Here is a 21755-nt window from a genome sequence, read left to right on the forward strand (position 1 = left end):
GTGACTGGGGAGGCTGAGCCACTGGGCCCTACAGGTCACCTACTACACAAGACCATTCTACTAATTACCAGGAGACATAGCCACTCTATCTAATACATAGAAACAAACAGGGAAGCAGCCAAAATGCGGAGACAAAAAAACATGTCACAAGTGAAAGAACAAGAAATCTCCAGAAAAATATCTAAATGAAATTGAAGCAAGCAAACTAGGTAAGAAAATGCTAAAGGAGTTCATCACCACCAAACCAGTATTACATGAAATGTTGAAGGGCATTCTAGAAAAGAGAAGAAAAAAATGATAGAAAATATGAACAATAAAATGGCAATAAATACATATCTATCAACAATTGAATCTAAAAATCAAAATAAATGAACAAGGAATATAATGAACAAAGTAAACTGATGAATAAAATAGAATCAGATGCATGGAAACATGGAACAAACTGACAAATATCAGAGGGAAGGGGGGAGGGCGGGAAGGGATTAACCAAATACCTTATATGCATCTATGCGTTACCTACGGACACAGACAATAGGGTGGTAAAGGCCTGGGGTGGGGCAGGAACTGGGTGGAGGCGGGAAATAGGGGAAGAAAAGGGGGACATCTGTAATACTCTCAACAGTAAAGATTTAAAAGTAATAATAATAAAAGAAACGTACCCAATGTGACCATTGGTTAGTATTGGTCAACTCACCTCGTTGTGTTGTTGATGTTGAACAGTTTGCCAGCATAATACCTTGGCCTCAGAGTGAGTCCAGTGTTGTATGAAGTAGATAGAATGACTTTCAAAAATCAGATTTTTTTCCTGCTGGGACATCTCTGATCCCAGATGTTAGGGAAGCACTGCAGAAGGGTAGGTACAAAGGGAGCTACAGAGTTGAAGTCTTTCGTGCTGAGCACCACCTCATTTTTCTGTTGGCAAATGGGAGTGGTGAGCAGAGGTATCTACCTTCTGTTCTGAATTTCCAGCCCCCACACGGGTCGGCCTCCCAGGACTTTGGAGAATCTGCATCCTCTACCCCAATCCTCTTCTCCCACATTGCCTCCCAGCAACCAACAGTTCACATGACCCAGAACCAGAGTGCAACCAATCCAACCACTAATAGGAGAGAGATGTCATCCACTTCGCCACCTTAAATTAATATGTATGTGGTTAACTAGGAGTCCCACGCCACTCAACCCCAGGAACCGGAAGAGCCCAGAGATTAGCAGAGCATGTATTTTCCATACTTACCAGTAGATGGCGCTGTAGTGCAACCAAAGACATTTTGGCTGGGAGCCAGGACCTGGCCCCTGGCAGACCTGCCACTGAATTGATTTCTAAAGTAGCTTCACTACCACTTAGACAAGAACACATCTAGAACAGCATGATCCACAGCAGGCTTGCTCTTTCTTCAGTGCCTAGGATCCTAGCCAAGCCAGCAGGCCAATGAACGGTCTTAACATTCTACTGATTTATATGGATATTATGAGTTGGAACTATGTCAAACTTTGACATTTAAATTCAAAAGTGAGCACCGAATATTGATTGCCTTGCTTTCCAATGACTTTGTGCAATTAAAAATGTTTGTTGGCTCCCACAGGCCCTGTCTGCCCAGCTGACAGTTTTAAAAACAAGAGAGGAATTGGGTGCTTTTTAATAGCTCTTAAAACGCTGAGGTCAGACCAAGTCTGGACTAAAGCAGTAGCTACCTCATAATCTTTCCTCCCTCATTTCTCAAAAAGAAACTTTTTCCCATGTACTTATTTCAAAAAAAAAACAAACAAACAAAAACAACACAATTTACAGACTGGTTCTGTCTCTCCCATGAAAGTGTGAGATATTAAAGAAATTAAAGAGGAAACTTTTGCCTAAATGCGCACAAAATTGTGGAGAGGCTGGTAGATTGGAGAAAGAGGGTACTATGTGCTCTTTGCATAATGGCTCCCTTGATGAATGCATAAAGCCACTGTGAGAAATAAGCATTTATCCAGAAGTCAACAGACGTACTGCACTCTCCCAATAGCATGTATCTTGAGCCACTGTGACTCTTCAGTTTCGCTGTGCAGGGGGTGACGAGGTAAGAAAGGGAAATCGATTCGCTGCTCTCCACCTATCCAGTGCTCCAGGCGGCCTCCTAACTATAAAATATAACCACTCCGTGCTTCGGCCCATGGGTCACGCTGTTACTTCCACGCTCCTTTACCTCCTTCCGCCTCTCAATCAAAAGTCTCAGATGCCAGTGTCCTTGCAAAACTCTGCCTTCCATCGGCAGAGACCTGGAAATCCAGTGCTTTCCCCCAAGGGTGGAGTCTGAGCTCACGCTCCTGCTCCAATTTCAGACCAGTTCATGGACGCTTTAGCAACGACGAACTCCATCCGTGGAGTTTGGGAGAAGGGAGTTTTAACTACTTTGTTGGCAAAGTTTGGACAGTCACTCCTTCAGAAATATTTCGTGTTTATGCTTGAGACTTGGAACTTCCCTTCTGTTTACCAATTTTCAGAATAATGAGTTGGATTCCTTTGGGAATTCTTCTTAATTTGTCACGGCCAACTGTGTGGCAAAAAGAAAAAAACAAATACCTACCAAATGCTCACCATTTGCTCCCGTACACATCCAGGGTCCCAGAAGTTAGGTAGGGATGTGCAACTGATTCAGACAATGCAATGTGACAACTCACTTCTGGGCTGAGAAAGAGAAAAGGCCTTTGCCTTCTCTGGGCTCTTTCTTTCCTTGCTCAGCAAAAATGACCAACCCTGAAGGTTCCAGATGGTGCAGCTTCAAGATAGTAGAACCTCACCCGAGCTGGTTTGGCTCAGTGCATACAGTGTCGCCCTGCGGACCAAAGGGTCCCAGGTTCAATTCCAGGCAAGGGCATGTACCTCAGTTGCAGGTTCCTCCCTGGCCCAGGCCCTGGTCAGGGAGCGTGCAGGAGGCAACCAATCCATGTATTTCTCTCACATTGATGTTTCTCTGTCTTTCCCTCTCTCTTCCACTCTCTCTCTAAAAATCAATGGGAAAAAACAAACACACAAAAAAGATGGTAAAACCTCTGTCAGGCTGGGCCCTTGAGCACATGTACATGGAACACACCCATAGAACCATGTCATGGAAATAAGTAGCAAACCTTTATGCTATGGAGCCACTGAGATTTGGCAGTTAGCATGTTTTTAAGCATAATGCAGCTTATCTTGACTAGCATAAACCTTATTCAAGGCACATAGTTCTGCAGGGCCGAAGTCTGAATTTAAATTAAGCGATGGACTACTTAAAATTACTCTCTGGTGACTCAATGAAAAATGCGCTCCTGCAGGCTCTTAAAACTATAGTCTTAATAGATGACATGTAGGACATTTGACTTCAAGGCAGAATTATCAGTTAAATAAGGAGTTCATTACCACTATTTTTCAGAGCAGTGGTGGGCTATTTAATCCAATCAAACCCCTGGGTCTTCATTGTGTGGAGGGATGATCACACCAGCTTCACTGCTTCGTCTCTTCAGACAACAAAAATTGTAAGAGACAAACTACTTTCAATCCAACACACTTTATTCTTATTTTTTTAACTTTTTTTCTTAATTTTCAGTGATCAAGTATTCAAGATGTTGTAAACCGAGGTCGATTAGTACATTGACAATAGATTTCATTAAACACAAGGAAATTATACATATTTTAAGTTACCCTAAGAGGTCACCAAATAAATATTCATTTTTAAAATCGCAAAATCAGAGTTCTTTATGCAACAACTCAAAACAGCCTTTCATCACAGGCATACACACCTCTACACACAAAACACACGCACACGCTGAACACACACTCCATTAGGATCCTGACGCCAGCTGGTTTGACACAGTATCACATCTCCTTTAAAGAATTAGAGGCTGACCTGCCTGTTCATGCTTCTATCTGACATTTGGGGTTTGGGGTGGAGGTATGTATTTTAAGAGAAATGCTCACTATAAAATCTTACCAATTTTTCTTATTTTTCTTTTCTAGATATAAACTTTAAACTTCTTTTGTTCACCCCTTTGGTTTAACACAGCGGTTCTCAACCTTCCTAATGCCGCAACCCTTTAATACAGTTCCTCATGTTGTGGTGACCCCCAACCATAAAATTATTTTCGTTGCTACTTCATAACTGTAATTTTGCTACTGTTATGAATCGTAATGTAAATATCTGATATGCAGGATGTATTTTCATTGTTTCAAATTGAACATAATTAAAGCATAGTGATTAATCACAAAAACAATATGTAATTATATATGTGTTTTCTGATGGTCTTGGGCGACCCCTGTGAAAGGGTCGTTCGACCCCCAAAGGGGTCGCGACCCACGGGTTGAGAACCACTGGAACATGTCCCTTCAATTACATTGGTTTTAGTTTTTAATATTTTTCTCCTTCAATTTTCACATGGAATAGAATACCAGAAAAAAGACAACACCTTCCAAACCCTAGTATTAAAAACACCTTACACGGGTGTGCGTTTTTAGAGAATAAGAAAAGATTATCTGAAATATTTTTCTCCTCTCTTGGAAATTATTTTTAGCATCTGATTATTCTTGCTAAAATAAATATCAAAAGCACTGAGTTTTTATAGAAAAAACGATTTCCCCCTTACACCCTTCATTTTTACAACGTCAAGTTCATGGATTAAATGAATTGATGAGAGTAATGAGTGTTTGTTTCCGGGAAGTTCAGAGTTTCAGAAGCAAAGCGCATGCAGTCCCTTATCAATGAAACACCGTGGATTCAGTGGTGTGTTTTGTGGTGAGCATGCGTCATCAAATGCTTCTAGCACCAAGGCATTCTTTTTAACGTTGCCAAAGCGAATACCCAGGGAAGGACTCCTCATATTTGACCCTTCTTAGGGCTGAGTAAAAATGAAGTGCTTAAAAATAACATACACAGATCGGATTCCATTGTAGCGAGAAGTCTGGGATGGACATGGCTAGCAGCATCCTGGGAGATGAGGAAAGAAGAGAACACAGAAAAGATACAAAGTGCTCAAGGCCGCTGACTTCACGGTCAGCCCTGGCACTCCCTTGGCTGGCCTGACAGAGAAATCACAAACACGTGTAAAGGCCACCAACTGGTCTACATAACAGAGAATCGGCAAACCTGCAGCGTAGGCGATGCTGGGATTACACCGTATTGTGACGTCTACCTGCTACTGAGAATGCGCAGTGTGCACCAATATATCACTAGTTATGTCCGAGTTTCTGTGCCACCAGGATGTTCCACCAACACACAAAATCACCAAGTGGAATTGGCCACCACCCTAGGCTTGTGCTCTCCCACGCCTCCTGGGCACACGCGAGGATTTCCACAAATGCTTCCAGTCCATTCAGGCTACGAAGCTTCTCCCTGGTGCCCCTATGGCTGACACATAGCCAGCTCCCAAAGGCAATGTTCCGGCTCCAAGCCCCACCAGGAATGCAAGCTGAAACTGCGGACTGAGGAAGAGTTTCTTGGTGGGCGGTGAGAACGGAGGGCTGCCCTCACCTCCGCCAGGTTCCTGCCTTCTCTGGGGCTGCCCTTCCCATGCCTGCTCCTGTTTGGCACTGCACCTTCTGGCGGTCACAACTGGACGATGGTTCGGTATATTACATATAATGTTCTGTATATGTTCGCTTCACGTGTAACACTTTGTACTAGTATATGTTCATTTAAACCTTTTATTAGGGAACTTAAACCAATTTTCACCAAAAAAAAAAAATGAATGGAAATGTTAATATCCTGAAAGAGGGGGTGGAAAAGCATACCCCTGAAATCCACAAAACTCAGATTCCGTCAGTCTGGACCTCCCTTCCTCATGTTTCATTTCAGAAACTCTACAGAGACACAACGTTGCCTTCAATAGTGGTTTGTTCTACATTAAATACTAGAAATACATACTTGAGGTATGTTAGAACAAAAAAAACTGAGTATAACACTTAGCTAAATCAATGTAAATTTACCTTGCAGATCTGAACGTTAAATTTTAATGTTTCCCACAGACCTTTTCCTATGTTATGCAAAGAAATAACAACTTCTCTACTCTTCAGAAACAGTAACATGTCAAAAACTAAAATGATTTACCTCACTCCCGTCAAGTCACAACTTACCTCTGTTAACCAGAGCTGATATGCATTACGTAGTGCAAGAAGCGAGCCACCGCGAGAGGAGCCTGCAGCTGAACCCTGACACACAAAATCACAAGGTAGAATTGGCCGCCGCCCTGGGCTTGGGCCCTCCCGCGCCTCCTGGGCACACGGGAGGGTTTCCGCAAATGCCCACTCGACAGTCCTCACCGGTCACTCACTTTACCTCTCAGAGCCTCAGTTTTCATGAGCTGTTTTAATAGTAACAACAACAGTAACAGAACATAGCTATCTTCCGAAGTTATTAAGAGGATTACATGAATGATGTACATTAAGCCTCTGCAGATACACCAACACTCAACAAATGCTAATTTGTGTCCTCTCTGCTCCTCCTTTCTTCCCCCACCTTGGTTCTGAATGACTTTTGACTGTTCTTCAAGAATTAAAGCCACCTACAAATGATCAGGATTTCAGAGTCTTAAAAATAACCAAAGAATGTGCTCCAACACCCACCCACCCCCTGGCGCTTCTAAATTAATCGATGACAGTCACGGGTATTATATTTGCATATTAAAGCCAAATAATAGATTAATCTACAGAGTTTATGAAGGAATAAGATGACCTTTTTCCAAAGCAAGTTATTATAAGCTTGAGCTCATGGGGGGTGGCAATTAAACTTATAATAGGACTATAAAGTAACAAACAATTTATTAACAAGCATATAAGAACCTCATATATACAATTAAATGGTGTCTATAAAATAATCACTTTAGTTGACTACATAATATTTCAGTGATGCTACCAGAGCCCAAACCATTTTGGGGACAACTTTTACTTGGTACATATTCCAAGACTTCAATCCACCATGATTTTTCTACACTCACCAACAACACATTAATTACACCTGCTAATTATCAGCATCAGAGACTTAAGGCAGTACAATATTAACATTGTGATGTACGACTCATGCTAACTTCTTTGAATTCTGGCCTAATCAAACCCAAAGGACTTCACAGAGTGGCAAATGGCAATGGGTCAAATGGTGCCCGAGAGAAAGAACTTGCACCCAGTCATCAATTGCTGAACTGGACGACAGTTCAAGGTCGAGAATGGAGGAGCAGCTCTCTAATTATACTGGACGACGCCATCATTCCCTATCCTGGAGTTCTGAGAGCGGCTCCTTTCCAAAATACCCAACCAAGAAGAGAGAAACTGTAACAGTGGGGGGACATAGCCTCTTAGCTACAAAAAAGTGTCATCCCACCAATATTTTCTCAGTACAGTTTCTTAATGAACAGAGGGAAATTACGGAAACACTACCTCTCTTTCCCCAACGTATCTTTAGCTCCAACACAAAAGGAAACTTTCTCTTCCAAAGGCTCAAAGATTTTCCGTAGAGGGTAAGGGGGAACCTGGGGCCCCAGAGCAGACACTGGGTTAATCAGCAATATTTTCCAAAGACCTTCAATATGCACCATGTTGACTAAAGTTTGACAGACACCAGTGTATCTGCAGGCAACAGTGGTTCTAAGACTTAGTCACACAAGACTGCTCAACGGGAAGTCCTTGCCACCGAGCACTGGCTCCGCCCCCCTGGAGGCATTATTCAGTCTGACAGTGATAACCCTCTCCACAAACTGCATGCAACCAAGAGAACCATTTGACTGATGCCATTAGGGTAGAGAGGAAAACATCCCTGCGCCCAGAAATATTCACACAACCCCACGGGGCGGCCAACGATGGAGGGCAAGACGTCTGAATCATGGGACAGTTCTGTCAACCACATTCCTTCTGAGGAAGAGTGTAAACCAGTCAAGAAACCATTTCCCAGATTAGCCCTACGTAAGCCCAGGCTCCTAGGCAGAAACAGTGATATTGGTATTTGGACCTCGCAGGCCCGCCTAAATCTGAGTTGTCAGGATTCTTTCTCTGAGCAGCCAGCTCCCACGAGTTCACTTACCATCAGTCCATAGGGCTGTCGGAGGCATCTGCCTGAAGAACCATGGAGGAAGCATTCTGGGTGGCACCTAAGTTGAAGTGGTGTGCTGGGAAGGATCATGGGTAATGAACCCCAAGGAACAGACAAGTCCTCTCTGAGATCACTCCCAGGAGGTCACAGCAGGGAGGAGTCAAAAGTTGGTGTAAAATGATTGTAACCCTGATAAAGCTGGGTTCAGTAGGATAGACCAGTTTATTTTGTATTTGTCAATCATTATTTAGGATCATATTCTAGGTCCGGCTCCCAGATCTCCCTCCTTCCTGTATTCAAGGTGATTTCCATACAGGCAAGTATGGCTTTCCTGGTTTAATGACTCAATCTCAGTAGCAACCATAGCAATTTTCTGCACATAGAAAGAGAAGAATATAGATTTGCTAGTGTTTCCAGGCAGATAACTAAAATGATCGGGTGGCACTCAATCTTACGTCTCTGAAATTCCTTTTCCAACTATTTTCAGTGCCAAGTTTACAATTTCTAACTATCCTTATGTGGGTCCTTAAGAGGTAAAAGAATTTCTGCAGCAATTTTTTTTCTTATTTTGGATGAGAGAGCCATGAGTTTCTTTCCTTATTATGCATCTCAAATTACGGTTTCTAGCCATATTGTTTAGCACACTAGTTTTAAAGCCCCTGATGAAGGAATATTGGAGTTTATATTCAAACTATCAGATGATTTTGCAGCCTTCGTAACTACCTTATGATGGGGGCACACAGACTAAAAGAGAATGTGTTTCATGAAACAAAGTAGCTTTTCCTTTTATCACCCAATGCATATAGTTCCTTTGAAGCATTTGAAAAATCCTACCTGATTTATACGTCTGCTGTGGCCTAAAATGCTATTAACAGTACTTTAAGGAAGTCAAGCTTCCTCTTTTCAAAAACATATCTGCTTTAGTCTCTGAAAGCAAAAGTAACATGCTGCACTTACATTTTCCCGATCAAATTGCATAGTTGAGGCAAGTTCATTTGTGCTTTGTAGCAGAACTCACAGTAGGTGTTCAGATCTAAAAAACCGTTGATTTGTAAATGCAAGGCCATGGTCGAGCTCACCTTTGTGTGGAGTGTATGCTAATGAGATGCACCGCCTTTACACTTCCGTGATTTGGTTAACCATGGGCCTTGGCCTTATACCCTATTGGTACACAAGCGTGAAATTAACATAGTGGACAGGGTACCAAGTCTATCGAAGCTCCGCCTTCTTGGAGCGAAGGCGGGAAGGGTTCTCAGTCTGGTTGAGGTATCCAGCCCTCAATCAACAGTGGCTGTGTAGACTGAGTTTTGTTCGTTTGAGGATTGTGTCTTTAGAGCTTAAAAAGGGAAAGAAAGAAAAGAAGGCACGGGTGTTTCTCAAGTCGCCAATATTCAACTCAACCAACAAAAAAACTAAAGTCTTCCATTTGCAAGCGTCAGGAGGGAGGCTACAGGGCAACAGGGCTCTCCTCCAGCCCCGGGTCCGGGGAGGAACTTATTGCTTCTGGGAAGGGTCCCGGGTAGGTCTGTGCTGTGCATTGGATCCCTTTTCGCAGACGAGTCTCTTCGTGGAATTCCCCCTGCGTGCCGAAAGCCGGGCAGGACCTAGTCCGGGCATACTTCTCTGCGCCGTCGGGGTGGCCCACCAGCTCACTCACAGTGCCCAGGGGGAACTCCCGCCACCTCTGCCTCTGCAGCGCGTCCTCCTTGTATTTGATGGAGTACCAGGCCAGAAAAATAAAGATAAAGCCTACGAACTTGAGGCCGGCTGCCAAGCCAAAATAGACAAAGCGAAACGATGTCACATTGTACTCCCAGCAAGAGCCTTGCACTCCGCATTCCTGTTGCCAGAGCATGCAGGTGGTGTCAATAACTGCTCCAAAATAAATCGGAGTGGGGATGTACGCTGGAGGGGCGGAGGGGAAGAAAGGAGAAGAAACATATTTAGCACATCTGATAAAACAGACCTGTGAATCAGCCAAGTGCTCTGTGTGCTCGGAATCCAGGAGAGGGGAGCGGTTTTCTTGTGTTACTTGATTTTGTTAAATGTATGCCACACCTTATAATATATTTACTATAGAAATGTTTACTAAATTGTTGATACTTTATATCTTCCAGTTTCAATTCAGTCAGAATGTGCTATTGATTTTTAGGGTCATAAAAATGTCTATTGCTAAAAATGCAATTTGGGAATCCTTTTAAACTTAAAAATCTGATTTTGTCATTAACTGCTCAAGAGGCTATAGCAGAAGTCTTTATGACCCACTAAAATTTAGTACAGTGAGTTCTTGGGTTTTAGTATTAGATGAGGTAAACATTGTCTCCCGTGAGAAATCTTATTAAATGGCAACTTTATAAAGGCACTTGGGGTATAGAAATAACGAAGGCATAAAAGTCATCTCTGAAGCTCAGGAAACATCTGTGATGAGTAGTAGTAACTTCATTTGGGGGCCATTCGTTAATCCCATAAGAAAGAACGTCTACCCAAGTAGGTAGACTTCCTTCATCACACGTCACTCCCCTTGCCCGAATGTGTCTCCATCCCTGACTTGTTCAAATTCCTGACCCACTCAGACGCCACTACATCCCACTGCCTTTGTATATGCCTCCATTTTTCAACTATCACACGGTAGTTACACTGTTTGCACATCTGTTACCCATAAGCTCCCTGATGGTGGGGCCATGCCTTTTATTCTTTGCCTCCCGTGGATCCTCAATAAGAGCTGATGGAAGGAAGCAATGGGAGGGCAGGAGCAAGGGGGAGGGAGAGAGGACGGAGGGAGGGAGGGAGGGAGGGAGGACAGGTGGGCTAATAGCCCAGGGGCTGTGGGTGGTACATTTTTAAATACCTTGTGTTCATTTAAAAAGGGGTATATTTGCTGTAATTAAAATTTAACATTTTTAAATACTTAAACTTTTCATTCTGCTTTGGAATTTGGGGAAATGGAAATTGGCTTGTTGGCCAAACAGTACTTTTTAAAAAAATAATGAATAGAACTTAAGTTAAGGTTGAACTGAATAATAAATGCCTGGAATGTTCTCCCTCCTGCTCTTCCACGGTCCGTCTGTTAACCTACCTTTACCTCCACATCCAGGTCCAATCACCCCACCTTCAGGGCATCAGAGACAGGCCAGCAAAAAAGGAGGAACTATTTTCTTTTTTCTTTTCCTATTCAACTACCCCTTTGCTAAATAAATTTCCTTCTTTGAAAATAACTTTTTAGTTTTCAAGGAGAAGCATAAGGCATACTTCTTAACTATATCTAAGTATGGCAGAATTTCCTTTAACGAGCATGCTTTGAAAAAATGGTACCTTCAATGTCTTATTGATACCAAAAAACAAGCCACTCTTTGAATACAACCAGCAAGAGGCCTTTAAGGTTCACTGGAAAGTGCTCACTCTTGGGCCATCAACCACAACATGGGACAAATAGAAAGTTCCAGACAGGATTAAAATGTCAAAGGGCCCGCCGAAACCGGTTTGGCTCAGTGGATAGAGTGTCGGCCTGCGGACTGAAAGGTCCCGGGTTCGATTCCGGTCAAGGGCATGTACCTGGGTTGCGGGCATATCCCCAGTGGGGGATGTGCAGGAGGCAGCTGATCGATGTTTCTCTCTCATCGATGTTTCTAACTATCTATCTCTCTCTCCCTTCCTCTCTGTAAAAAATCAATAGAATATATTTAAAAAAAAAAAAAATGTCAAAGGGCCCAATGATGCCATTTTAAAATGTTTCACCTTTCAAAACTGAAACAACAAATCTGAATCAGAAAAATTTTTTTGTGTTTCTGTGGACAATGATACTGATTACTGGGGGAAATAACAGCTGTAGAAAATCAGACTCCCACTTAAGAAAGAAAATATGCCTGGTGATGAGGAAGTCAATTAAAAATACATTGAAATTGATCAAGGGAATGGACTACTTCACACGCTATTTCCCGTGCATTGTCCCAAGGCATCACAGGGTGACGCTGTGTTTGGAAAAATCGGAACAATATTCTTCATGCCCAAGTGAGCTCGGCGACTTCCCACGTCAACACAGCACTAAGGAGCTCCTCTTGGTAATCAGGCAAGGGCAGTCCCTGTATGTCCATTTGGGCATCTTTTTAGAATATTTTCTTTCTTTTCCTCAGAAAACTTGATAGGTACACTCTTTGCCCAATCCAATAAAATTACTGGAATGAAGAAATGGGAATTTTCGCAAACAAAAAGAGCAGCACCTTCCATCACTTTCATGCTAAAAAGCCATAAACGGACAAAAACACCAGGATCCTAAGCCCATCAGGACCACTTGGTTCAATATTTCTTACAGTACAAAATTCTCTGGGGAATTTAGTCCAACTTTATGTTCACAGTGAAAAAGGAGCTGACCTCAAGTTGCTTTGGTTTCGTCTCACCAAATGACAGAACTGGTCAGCTTTTAGTTCAAATCAGAAATCCAGGAACGTGAGCCCTTGCCACTAACCTGGAAATTCCTCTCACTCACAACGGCAACACATGACTTGGCCTGCCATTTTAAAGGGCATGGAGAATATGCCACCTGCAAAGAGGAATTAAGCGGCACACTTGGAAATGGAGGAACATACCAAGCGTTCGCAATAAAACAAATTGCATTCCCAGAGCGAAAGGTCTCTCCTCATCTTCTACGGACCTAAGGTGAAGGGAAAGAAAGAAAAATTTCAAAATCGTGGCCATGAGAAAATGACTGTCGAATCAAACCTGCTCAGTGCAGGGCCAGGGGCCAGAGAGATGCTGCGCCAAAATGTTTAATGTTCTAGAATTATTAATAATAGCCAAGCAAGACTGCTGATGGCTAACCCAGTGAATAAAGGTGCCCCCAATGAAGACACCCAAGCAATTCCAATGTACTCTAAGCGTTTCTATATTAGTACTGATGGACAGGCCACAGGGTCAGGACTGAAGGTACAGAGGTGGCTCTAACTGAGCTTCCCAAATCAGTTCTGTTAAATACAGAAAGCATTTTATCTTAATTACTACACTTATTCTCTCTTTGCCTGCACTTTCCTGCATGGTGTGTAGTCTGAAAATTACTCCCGTAATTTCTCAAGGAAAAGTAGAGAGAGAAAAGTTTTTCACTATACAGTCAAAAGCAGCCCGGCCAGTGTGACTCAGTGGTTGACTGTCGACCCATGAACCAAGAGGTCACCTGTTCGATTCCCCGGTCTGGGCACATGCCCGGTTTTTGGGCTCAATCCCCAGTAGGGGAGTGCAGGAGGCAGCCAATCAATGATTCTTTCTCATCGTTGATGTTTCTATCTCTTGCTCCCTCTCCCTTCCTCTCTGAAATCAATAAAAATATATCTAAATATATATGTGTGTGTATATTTAACACACACACAGGGAACTAGTCAAAAATTAGAGAAATAATGAATCCTTTCTTACCACCTCATTTTTTCTTCTTTTCCTATAACTTATGCTCCAAATAATTCCCACAGGGCAGGAAGATTTGAGTCTAGTGACTTTGTAATTATCAAAGATTAAAGGGCTCCTTTCCTGAAGTTTTGGGTTAGATGCCAACTGGTGACTTGCCATGAACACTATAAATCGGGCAGACATTATCTGGCTGGCTGAACACCTCTTGCAGGATTAAAGGTCAAAGAATCAGATTATTTAACATCTGTAGAATTAAAGGGCAAAGAATAAGCCGAAACCGGTTTGGCTCAGTGGATAGAGCGTCGGCCTGCGGACTGAAGGGTCCCAGGTTTGATTCCGGTCAAGGGCATGTACGTGGGTTGCGGGCACATCCCCAGTAGGAGATGTGCAGGAGGTGGCTGATGGATGTTTCTCTCTCATCGATGTTTCTAACTCTCTATCTCTCTCCCTTCCTCTCTGTAAAAAATCAATAAAATATATTTTTTTAAAAAAGGTCAAAGAATAAGATTACGAATGACTTGTATTATTTATGACGAAGTACCTTCGCCTTTCTATCCCATCTGCGTGGGTCCTAGGTAGGGAGTGTAAAATCCCCAAGGACCAGGGCACTCATCCATCTTCCCCCAACTTCTTCATTTCCTCAGGGCATTTGCCCAACGCCGCACACGTAGCTGCCACTCCATAGTGTGTGCCGCTGGAGGCTCCGAGTGAATAAACCAGCAGGCCTTTGTGTGCGTCATCTACCCGTCAAGGAAGGAATTGGCCGGGCAGTAGCTAACTCGGCATCTCATGCAGCATATGCAGGCAAGCAGCCCCAGGGCCCTGCCAAGAATGCCGTCTCTGCAGCAGCTTCCCAGCAGGTGCCCAGCAGCGTGGGGAACGGGGGAGCCAGGGAGGAGATGAAAGAAGAATAAGGACTTGCCCCCTGCCCTGACTCCTTCACTCACGGCAGCCACAGCCCCTGAAGCTGCTGTGGGTGTGCCCTGGCTTCTGCCGGCTGCCCCCTCCTTCCTGTGCCCACCACAGCCTTTAACTGCAAATACCAACCGCTGGCTGGAATGTGCTAGTGTCAACATTTTGAATAGGACTTCCGTTAAGGTAACTTCCATATTCTCATAGAAGCAAAAAAGCTGCTACACGATGGCAAAGAAAGCACCGCGTGAATGGAAAAATTGCATTTTCCAGTCTGTCCTTTCCTTGCTAAACTCCAGAATGTTATATGATAGTAACAGGAATGGAGTCAGCAGTTAGAGCTGCAGGCCCAGCAGAAGCTGCCAGAGGTCCTGGAGGTGGTAACAGGCTTGAGGATAATATTGTTTGCTGTAGGCAGGAGCGAGCAGCTTCCCTGCCTCCTCTGGGGCCAGGCTCTGGCAGCGAACACGGTGGGGGTTTCCAGCTCCCCAAGTAGAACCTTTTAGTGCAGAATCTTCAGGAACCCCAGGCACCCGAAGAAGTTACACTGAACTACAGACATAGGACCCATCCGCCTAAAGAAGGTTCCAGAGAATGCAGTGTCACAACCTGCCTCCCCCTTTCTGACATGGCAAAACTCACGTCTCCACGTTTGCCAGGCAAACAGCTGCATGCTTTTCCTGCGTGATCTAATTTTGTTCTCCTCTGTGCGCCCGACCCGGTCCTGGGTCATGTCCTCAAGCCACTGACTGGGAGCATGTAACCCAGCCGAGAAGTCGGATGCTGTTCTCACCTGAGCGTCACTATGATGGCTGATGGCTGGGCGCATGCTGTGATGAAGGTGACTATGAAAAGAAAAACTAAGAACGGGAAGAGGGTGTTACAGGCCCGCTTGCACTTCCCAGACACGGCGTAGCCGTTCTCGTTGAGATAGGTTTTGACGATGACCACGCGGAGCTGACTGCGCTGTCCCACGGTGGGCGGGGTGATCACCTGCCGGCTTTGGACACAGGCGCATTCCGTGTAATTCCTTATCTGAGGGGCAGATAACAAAGTTCAGTTAGCTGTGTGCCAATCAAAGCAAAATTCAGCATGGAATGCTAAGACAAAGTTTAGTTCAAATGCTCTCTAATAACTCCAGTGAGAGAGGAAGAGAGAGAGAGAGAGGGAAACATCGATGTGAGAGCAATACATGGATTGGCTGCTTCCCGTATGCACCCGGACCAGGGATCCAACCAGCAACCTAGGTATGTGCCCTTGTCAGGAATCAAACCTGCAACCTTTTGGTGCATGGGACCAAACGGAGCCACCCAGCCAGGGGGCTCCAGCCAACTGAGCACCCAGCCAGGGCAGCTCCAGTGTTTTTAACCCCTAGAGTGCCGGGAGCGCTATCAAAGCTTCGAAATGGCGTCCAATTCTAAGCCTGCTTTTATTAGTGACGATGATACTGCTAAATATGTCAATGTAGTAAAGGTTTCCTTACATTTTTGAATATGTAACTTCACTTACTTGCGATTCATAATTTTTTTTCCTAAACTGCTGTAAAATCAGCAAAAATGCCTTGGCAATTTTAGCATCGTTCCTAGGATATTGGTTGGCACTCAAAGGGTTAAATATGCAAAATGTTTACTTGGAAAGGTCTTCCTCGTTGCTAACAATAGGGGTGCAAAGTGTGCATCCAACGAAACGAAAATCCACTGCTCAAAATTGTTTAAATCTCAACTTTTCTAAGAAGCTTTCTACACTCAACTCTAGGGCTTTCCTCTTTCGTGCACCCATTTTTTTTTTTTTTGTCCTAATTAAATGCAGCGTCCATTGCTCTTTAACTCCTGGGCTCTCCAATATGAGACACCCTCAAAATCGGGAACCGAGCCTTGTTTGTTTTATTTGCTTGTTTGCTTTTAACTTTATTGTCGACACTGTGCCCACCAGAGAACAGATGAGAGGCCCAGCATTCAACCCAGCATAACCCTGACCTCAGAGTAGGACCTGAAGTAGATAACTGTTATGTAAAAACGGGTCACGCATAAGGACTTCCGTTCCAATGATTGTGCACATTGATAGCATTGGCTGTTTCATTCAGTCAAGGGACTAAGAAAGGTGTTTCGATGAAACAGCCAATTAAGCTCCTTGTCTATTATGCTGCTTTTACTGAATGGAGCTGAGCCAAATTCCCTGCCACGGTGACCTCTCAGTCACTTAGAGAGGCAGTCGGAACAGATGTGAAGATGGGACACTCTGTGGCCGTCTGAGCTCGAGGCCTGCTGGCCTCTCTGGAAGAATGAGGGCTGTGCACCAGGAGACTGGCTCACTCCCAGGGAAGGACTTAGCCACCAAAAGAACAGACCTCCTTGTCACTTTCAGCTTGGGGACATGCGGGCGCTCACCAATCACGTAATGGGGAGCCAGCAATAGGAATTCTCCATTTATTGCTCTAGTTTAAAACTCAGAAGCCAAATATGACATTCCAGAAATGCGCAGACAATGGGAGAAGCCCTGATCACCAGCCTCCTACAAACTGTTTTTATGCGCAGAATGAAACCAGGCTCGATAAGGAGCTGAGTAGAATATGAAAACCTTTCCCCACAGCATTGCAGCCTATTTATAATTCACAGGGAAGAGAATTCTCAAAATAGCCTATTCTTGAACTGACAGAAATATCTTTACTCTGAGAGCAGGGGGCGGGGGGAGTCAGAACCAATAATCTATGAAAAATGCCACTGCTCATCTTCACTGACTCTCAGCAGGGGAGGTACATTCCTATTCTCTTCCGTCAGTACCAGTGTGGTCATCTTGACCTTCAAATCCACCACGAGGACCACATGAGAGGCCCAGCACTCAACCTTATCAAGTTTCACTGAGTTGGCACCAAATGCAAAGTAGAAGAGAGCTGATGTGGAAGCAAAAGGGCTATCCCCAGACGTGCCAATCATCCCTGGGAAAAAATAATGTACTGCACAATTTTCTTTCCTCTGGATTGGTGTCAGAGGTATTTTGTGGGTTATTTGAACTTTCTTGAAAAGGGGAGACTGAAGTCATGTGTTTGCCTCTGACTTCTCACACATCCTTATCACAGGATGTCGGATTAACCACAGTACAGGAAGTTGTGACATAGACTCACCCCAGTGCTAAGATTACCACTATTAACACAGCCAGCCAGACAGGGGTTAAAGTACGTGATTCCATCTGATCCACAGACGGGCTCATACTCATGTGTCTTACAACCACAGTTAACGTTGCAGCTTCCAGTCAGGTTCCTATGAGGCATGGTGAGAGAGGGTCTAAGAGAGAAAAGAAGCAGATTGTGAGCAACATTTACTAACATAAAACTGACAGGAAAGTGCTTGAGATCAAGTCATTTGTCCATTTCAGAGAAAATAGTCCCATTAAATCAAAGCTGTGGTACTGTGAAGTAGCCTCTCTTGACCATTATATTTTTATAACTTTAAAACAAAACATAAAGGAAAATGTTACAATTTTCTGGTAACACAGATTCAATACTTTTGTATCAAATTATCCATCCTGCCTCAATTCTACCCTCCACCTTCGTGCTATGCACCTGTTCTCAACATCTGGGCTCGGCAGTTCTAACCTTAGGCGCTTCATTCTCTGTCAACAAATCCAGGCCTCAATTCCTTTCATTGTAAAATGGAGGAATTACTTCTTGGGGCCAAATCAATAACATCATTACGATTGCATGAACATGGAATCCATCAATCACAGTTGTTAACACAGGTTCCTTTGGCCAAAAACTTTCATTGTTCTAGAATAAATTATCAAAGAAAGCCATGGGACTCTAGAAAATCAAAAGGAAGTGATTTTTCTTCAAAGGTCAGGAATCACATCACTAGTTTGATTCAAACGGTCTGGGAAGAAGGATGAAACAGGCCCTTCCTTAGGAATGCCCAGATGTAGACTCAGTCAAATGTGGTAGGTTTTGTTTTCTCAGGAGACCATGATGTCTGAGTCAAATACCATAATTCAATACATAGAGCTCTAATAAAATCAATTCAGGCAACCAATGCAAAAGGGAGAATAAGGCAAGTAAGGATACAGGGCCGTGGAGAGAAGTGTAAGGAAATGGCTGTGGAAGAGCAGAAGCAGCAGGTCCCATGGGAGACCCAGAAGAATGAAAGGGTCTGTAAGGTTCATACCCAGTGGCCTCTCTCCTCTGCTTTTGTGGCCACCACTTGTAGGTGTCATGGATGACATACTCTCTCCAAAGCCACAAGCGGATCTTCATTCATCTGTCCCTCTACCCCTCATCCACCTACTCAACAGACATTCTGGAATGTGCTCTATGCTATAGTCATTATCTTTAATGACTCGGCCAGTAGCATAGCCCAACCCACCCATATGTATTAATCTCTCAACATGAAGATCTTTTATTCCAAGGCTTTTCTCCTGTGGCCTCTTTCATACTTTGATAACCGAGCCTTAACATTTTAATGGGACAAACCCATAGCAATGTTTACACCTTATCAAGAAAGACTTCAAAAAGGCAAAAGGCAAATAAACCCTGTTCTTCATTAACATCACTTCACTGAAGGAATTTTACCACACAACGTTGATAATTATTATGCTCACAAACTCTTAGGATCATACAATTTTAAAATTTACATTTAAAATGTGATTTTAAAAGTGTGATTTTTTTAGACCTCCACAGGGACAAATTTTCTCCCCCTCCCCGGGGGTGGGAGGGGAGGGACATTTTTGTTTGTCACAACTAAGGGGATGCTATTGGCATCTAGTGGGTAGAGGCCGATGCTACTAAATATTCCACAATATATAGAGCAGCCCCTCCCCCACAATGAAGAATTAACTGGCCCAAATCTCAATAGTGCTAAGGCTGGGAAACCCTGTTCGAGACCTACTACCACATGCTACAGGTGATAAAACAGAGGTCCAGAAAGGCCAAGTGACACCCTATTAAGCCAAGTAGTCCTATGTCAACTGGTATCACGTGCAAAGTATTCTATTCTGCATTACTACTGTCTTCACTGGTTCCTCAATAACTTAATCGCAAGCGTGACCAAATAAAACAGCCTGTATACGCCAGCACGCTTAGTCACTAAAAATGACAGGCTTCAAAGCCATGCAGTGTGATTATTATTATTATTGCTATTTAGATGTTACAAGGAATTGCTTCTTAGCAGCGTGCATTGTATTCATTTAGGACAGCCACAGACTCCAAACACCTCTCCTTTGCGGGCAGACCCACTCAGAAGAAAGAAATGTGAAGATACGATCAACAGATGTTCAAAACACACTGGCGACAGGAAGGCAACCAGAGGCACAGTCCTGTGTCACCCTTGCATGTGCTTGATTTTCTCACGAGATCATGCTGTCAGATACAAATAAGTGATATGATATGAAAAGCCTTAAGAAAATCAAAAAGGAAGACAAATTAAAATAGCAATGAAGAGAAGTGGGCATTCCTGAAAAAGTCACAAGAGGAAAAGGCCATACTGGCACAAAAAGGCAAAGATGCCAACACAGTTAATCCACTTTATGTTGTGCTGATTTAAAAAAAAAAATCACTTTTAATAATCACAATTTCTTGTTTGATCATCTTTCACTCTCCAGAAAACGGACTGCATTATAATTATGGTGCAAGTGGTTAACCCTGAGTAACATTAAGCAACCTCTCCTTAGCCTGAAGTGAAGCCATCACGGGGTCGTAAAATGCACCAGGGCTGCAGCATGCTGCACTTACCCTGTGCAAAGGGACTGCACATCACCTTCCCAATAAGTGAACGCACTTCTGACAAGTCAGCCTTCCAAACAAAAGGCTCATGTTCACTCACAGGCAATGTGAGTATCAATTCCAAGCGAGGAACCAGGCCTCACTAATAAGTGCCTTATAACTAACTGCATGGTTCAAGCTGCAAGCTTGAGAGTCACACGTGCTGTCTTACTATAAAAATTCAAAGCATTAAAGAACTAGAGAGAGGGCACAGGTCTCTGAAATTAGCCAGTACAGCTTTTTTAAAGAATAGGAAACTATGACAGGTATAATGACATGCCCCACAATCGCTGAGGTTCAAGGAAGACAGCCATGGGGAGATAACCAAACAGGAAACCAGACCAAGCTTGCTACCCAACCTTATTAAATTAATCACTTAAGGATCAATGTTTATTTAATGTTGTATACAATAATGAAACCGGTTGTGGTTTAATGTGAGTAAAAACCTTTGCCATAAGGCCATCACAGCTGGGTATGTACAGATCTCAAATCACTCTCTCACAAACTCACACTGTGTCGCTTAATGCCACCCCAAGACCTGAAGAACCCTGCTAACCAAGTTTTTCTCTGTTGATTACAATTAAAGGAGACGGGTACCAGAACCCGTGGATTTAGGTAATTCAGATGTTTGTTTACATCAAGTTCTTACTAATTTCGGCATCATTATGGGTAACATCCCTGAGCAGAGATCAATGCTAGACAGTCAGCCTTCAAAGAGCAGTGGCTTTGCATCATCCAGAAGGGATGGGAGTAGAGACAAAACTAGCTTTTCTAGTGCACACTCAGTGCTAGACACTGTGCTGGGAGATAGCAGAACCTTTCCTTTATATAATCCTCAAAATCAAAGCTGCAAACATTTGTTTAAAATATTTGAATGCTGCAAACTAGAAATTGAGGGTGGGAGAAAGAGAAATGGACTTTTTTATTTTCTACCCTCTGAGGTACAGTATTTTAATTTTCAACCATATGTGTTTTACTTTAATCATGCCTATAACCAGGTATGATTCATATTATCACCAATTTTATACATGAGGAAACCAACACTCAACAATATTAGGTAAATTCCTACAAGGTCACACAGTTAAAAAATGATGGCACTAGCACTTGCCTTTAAAAATAATACAAATTTTGACAAAGAAGTTTGAAGGGAGAGGAGAGAGAAATTCAAGGGGTTTATTCTTAGGATTTCTGTTTACTCAAAAATGCAGAATCCTGGGTTGTCCCATCAGAAAAACAAGATTAGGGTAAGATAAAAAACAATTGAAAAAAAATTTTAATGGAAAACCATCATGGGGCAGAGGAAAGGAAGCTGACTAGAGCCAAGGAAATGGATTGCTCAGCAAAGATGAGGGCCTGCTAAGATCGGGACTCATGCATTTGTAATGGAGCCAATCAGAACAATTATATAATTTTTGCAGTGGCGCTGGGAGTCGGGATTCGGTTGATTCAGGATTGGCAGGAGAGATGGGGTGTTAAGCAAGGGCTTTAAAAAGGCTTGAGGTGACTTGCAGCATAAAAGCAAGTAATACACTGAGCCAGTCTGCTTTCCATTCCTTCTGCGGATGCAATAGTAGTAAGATTAAAAGGAATAAACTAGCAAAGGGAAATGGGAAGAGTGACAGCAAACTTCATGGAAAGAGCGCGTGGACAGGCGTGAAATAAGCAGATGCCTCCTT

The 21755-nt window shown here is 43.3% G+C and overlaps 1 protein-coding gene across 1 annotated transcript in view; it reads right to left on the reverse strand.

Moving 5' to 3' along the window:
* Positions 1–6754: 6754 nt before the first annotated feature.
* The window catches only part of SLCO5A1 (solute carrier organic anion transporter family member 5A1), a 102648-nt gene continuing 87647 nt past the window's right edge, over positions 6755–21755 (reverse strand). Inside the window, exons 7-10 of the mRNA XM_036338475.1 lie at positions 17455–17614; positions 15127–15368; positions 12614–12678; positions 6755–9935 (exon numbers count right to left, since the gene is read on the reverse strand). Coding sequence (XP_036194368.1) covers positions 9478–9935; positions 12614–12678; positions 15127–15368; positions 17455–17614 — 925 coding nt within the window. The 3' untranslated portion in view covers positions 6755–9477. The remainder of the gene's footprint in view (positions 9936–12613; positions 12679–15126; positions 15369–17454; positions 17615–21755) is intronic.

This window comes from Myotis myotis, unplaced genomic scaffold (assembly GCF_014108235.1).
Source record: "Myotis myotis isolate mMyoMyo1 unplaced genomic scaffold, mMyoMyo1.p scaffold_m19_p_16, whole genome shotgun sequence".
NCBI lineage: Eukaryota > Metazoa > Chordata > Mammalia > Chiroptera > Vespertilionidae > Myotis > Myotis myotis.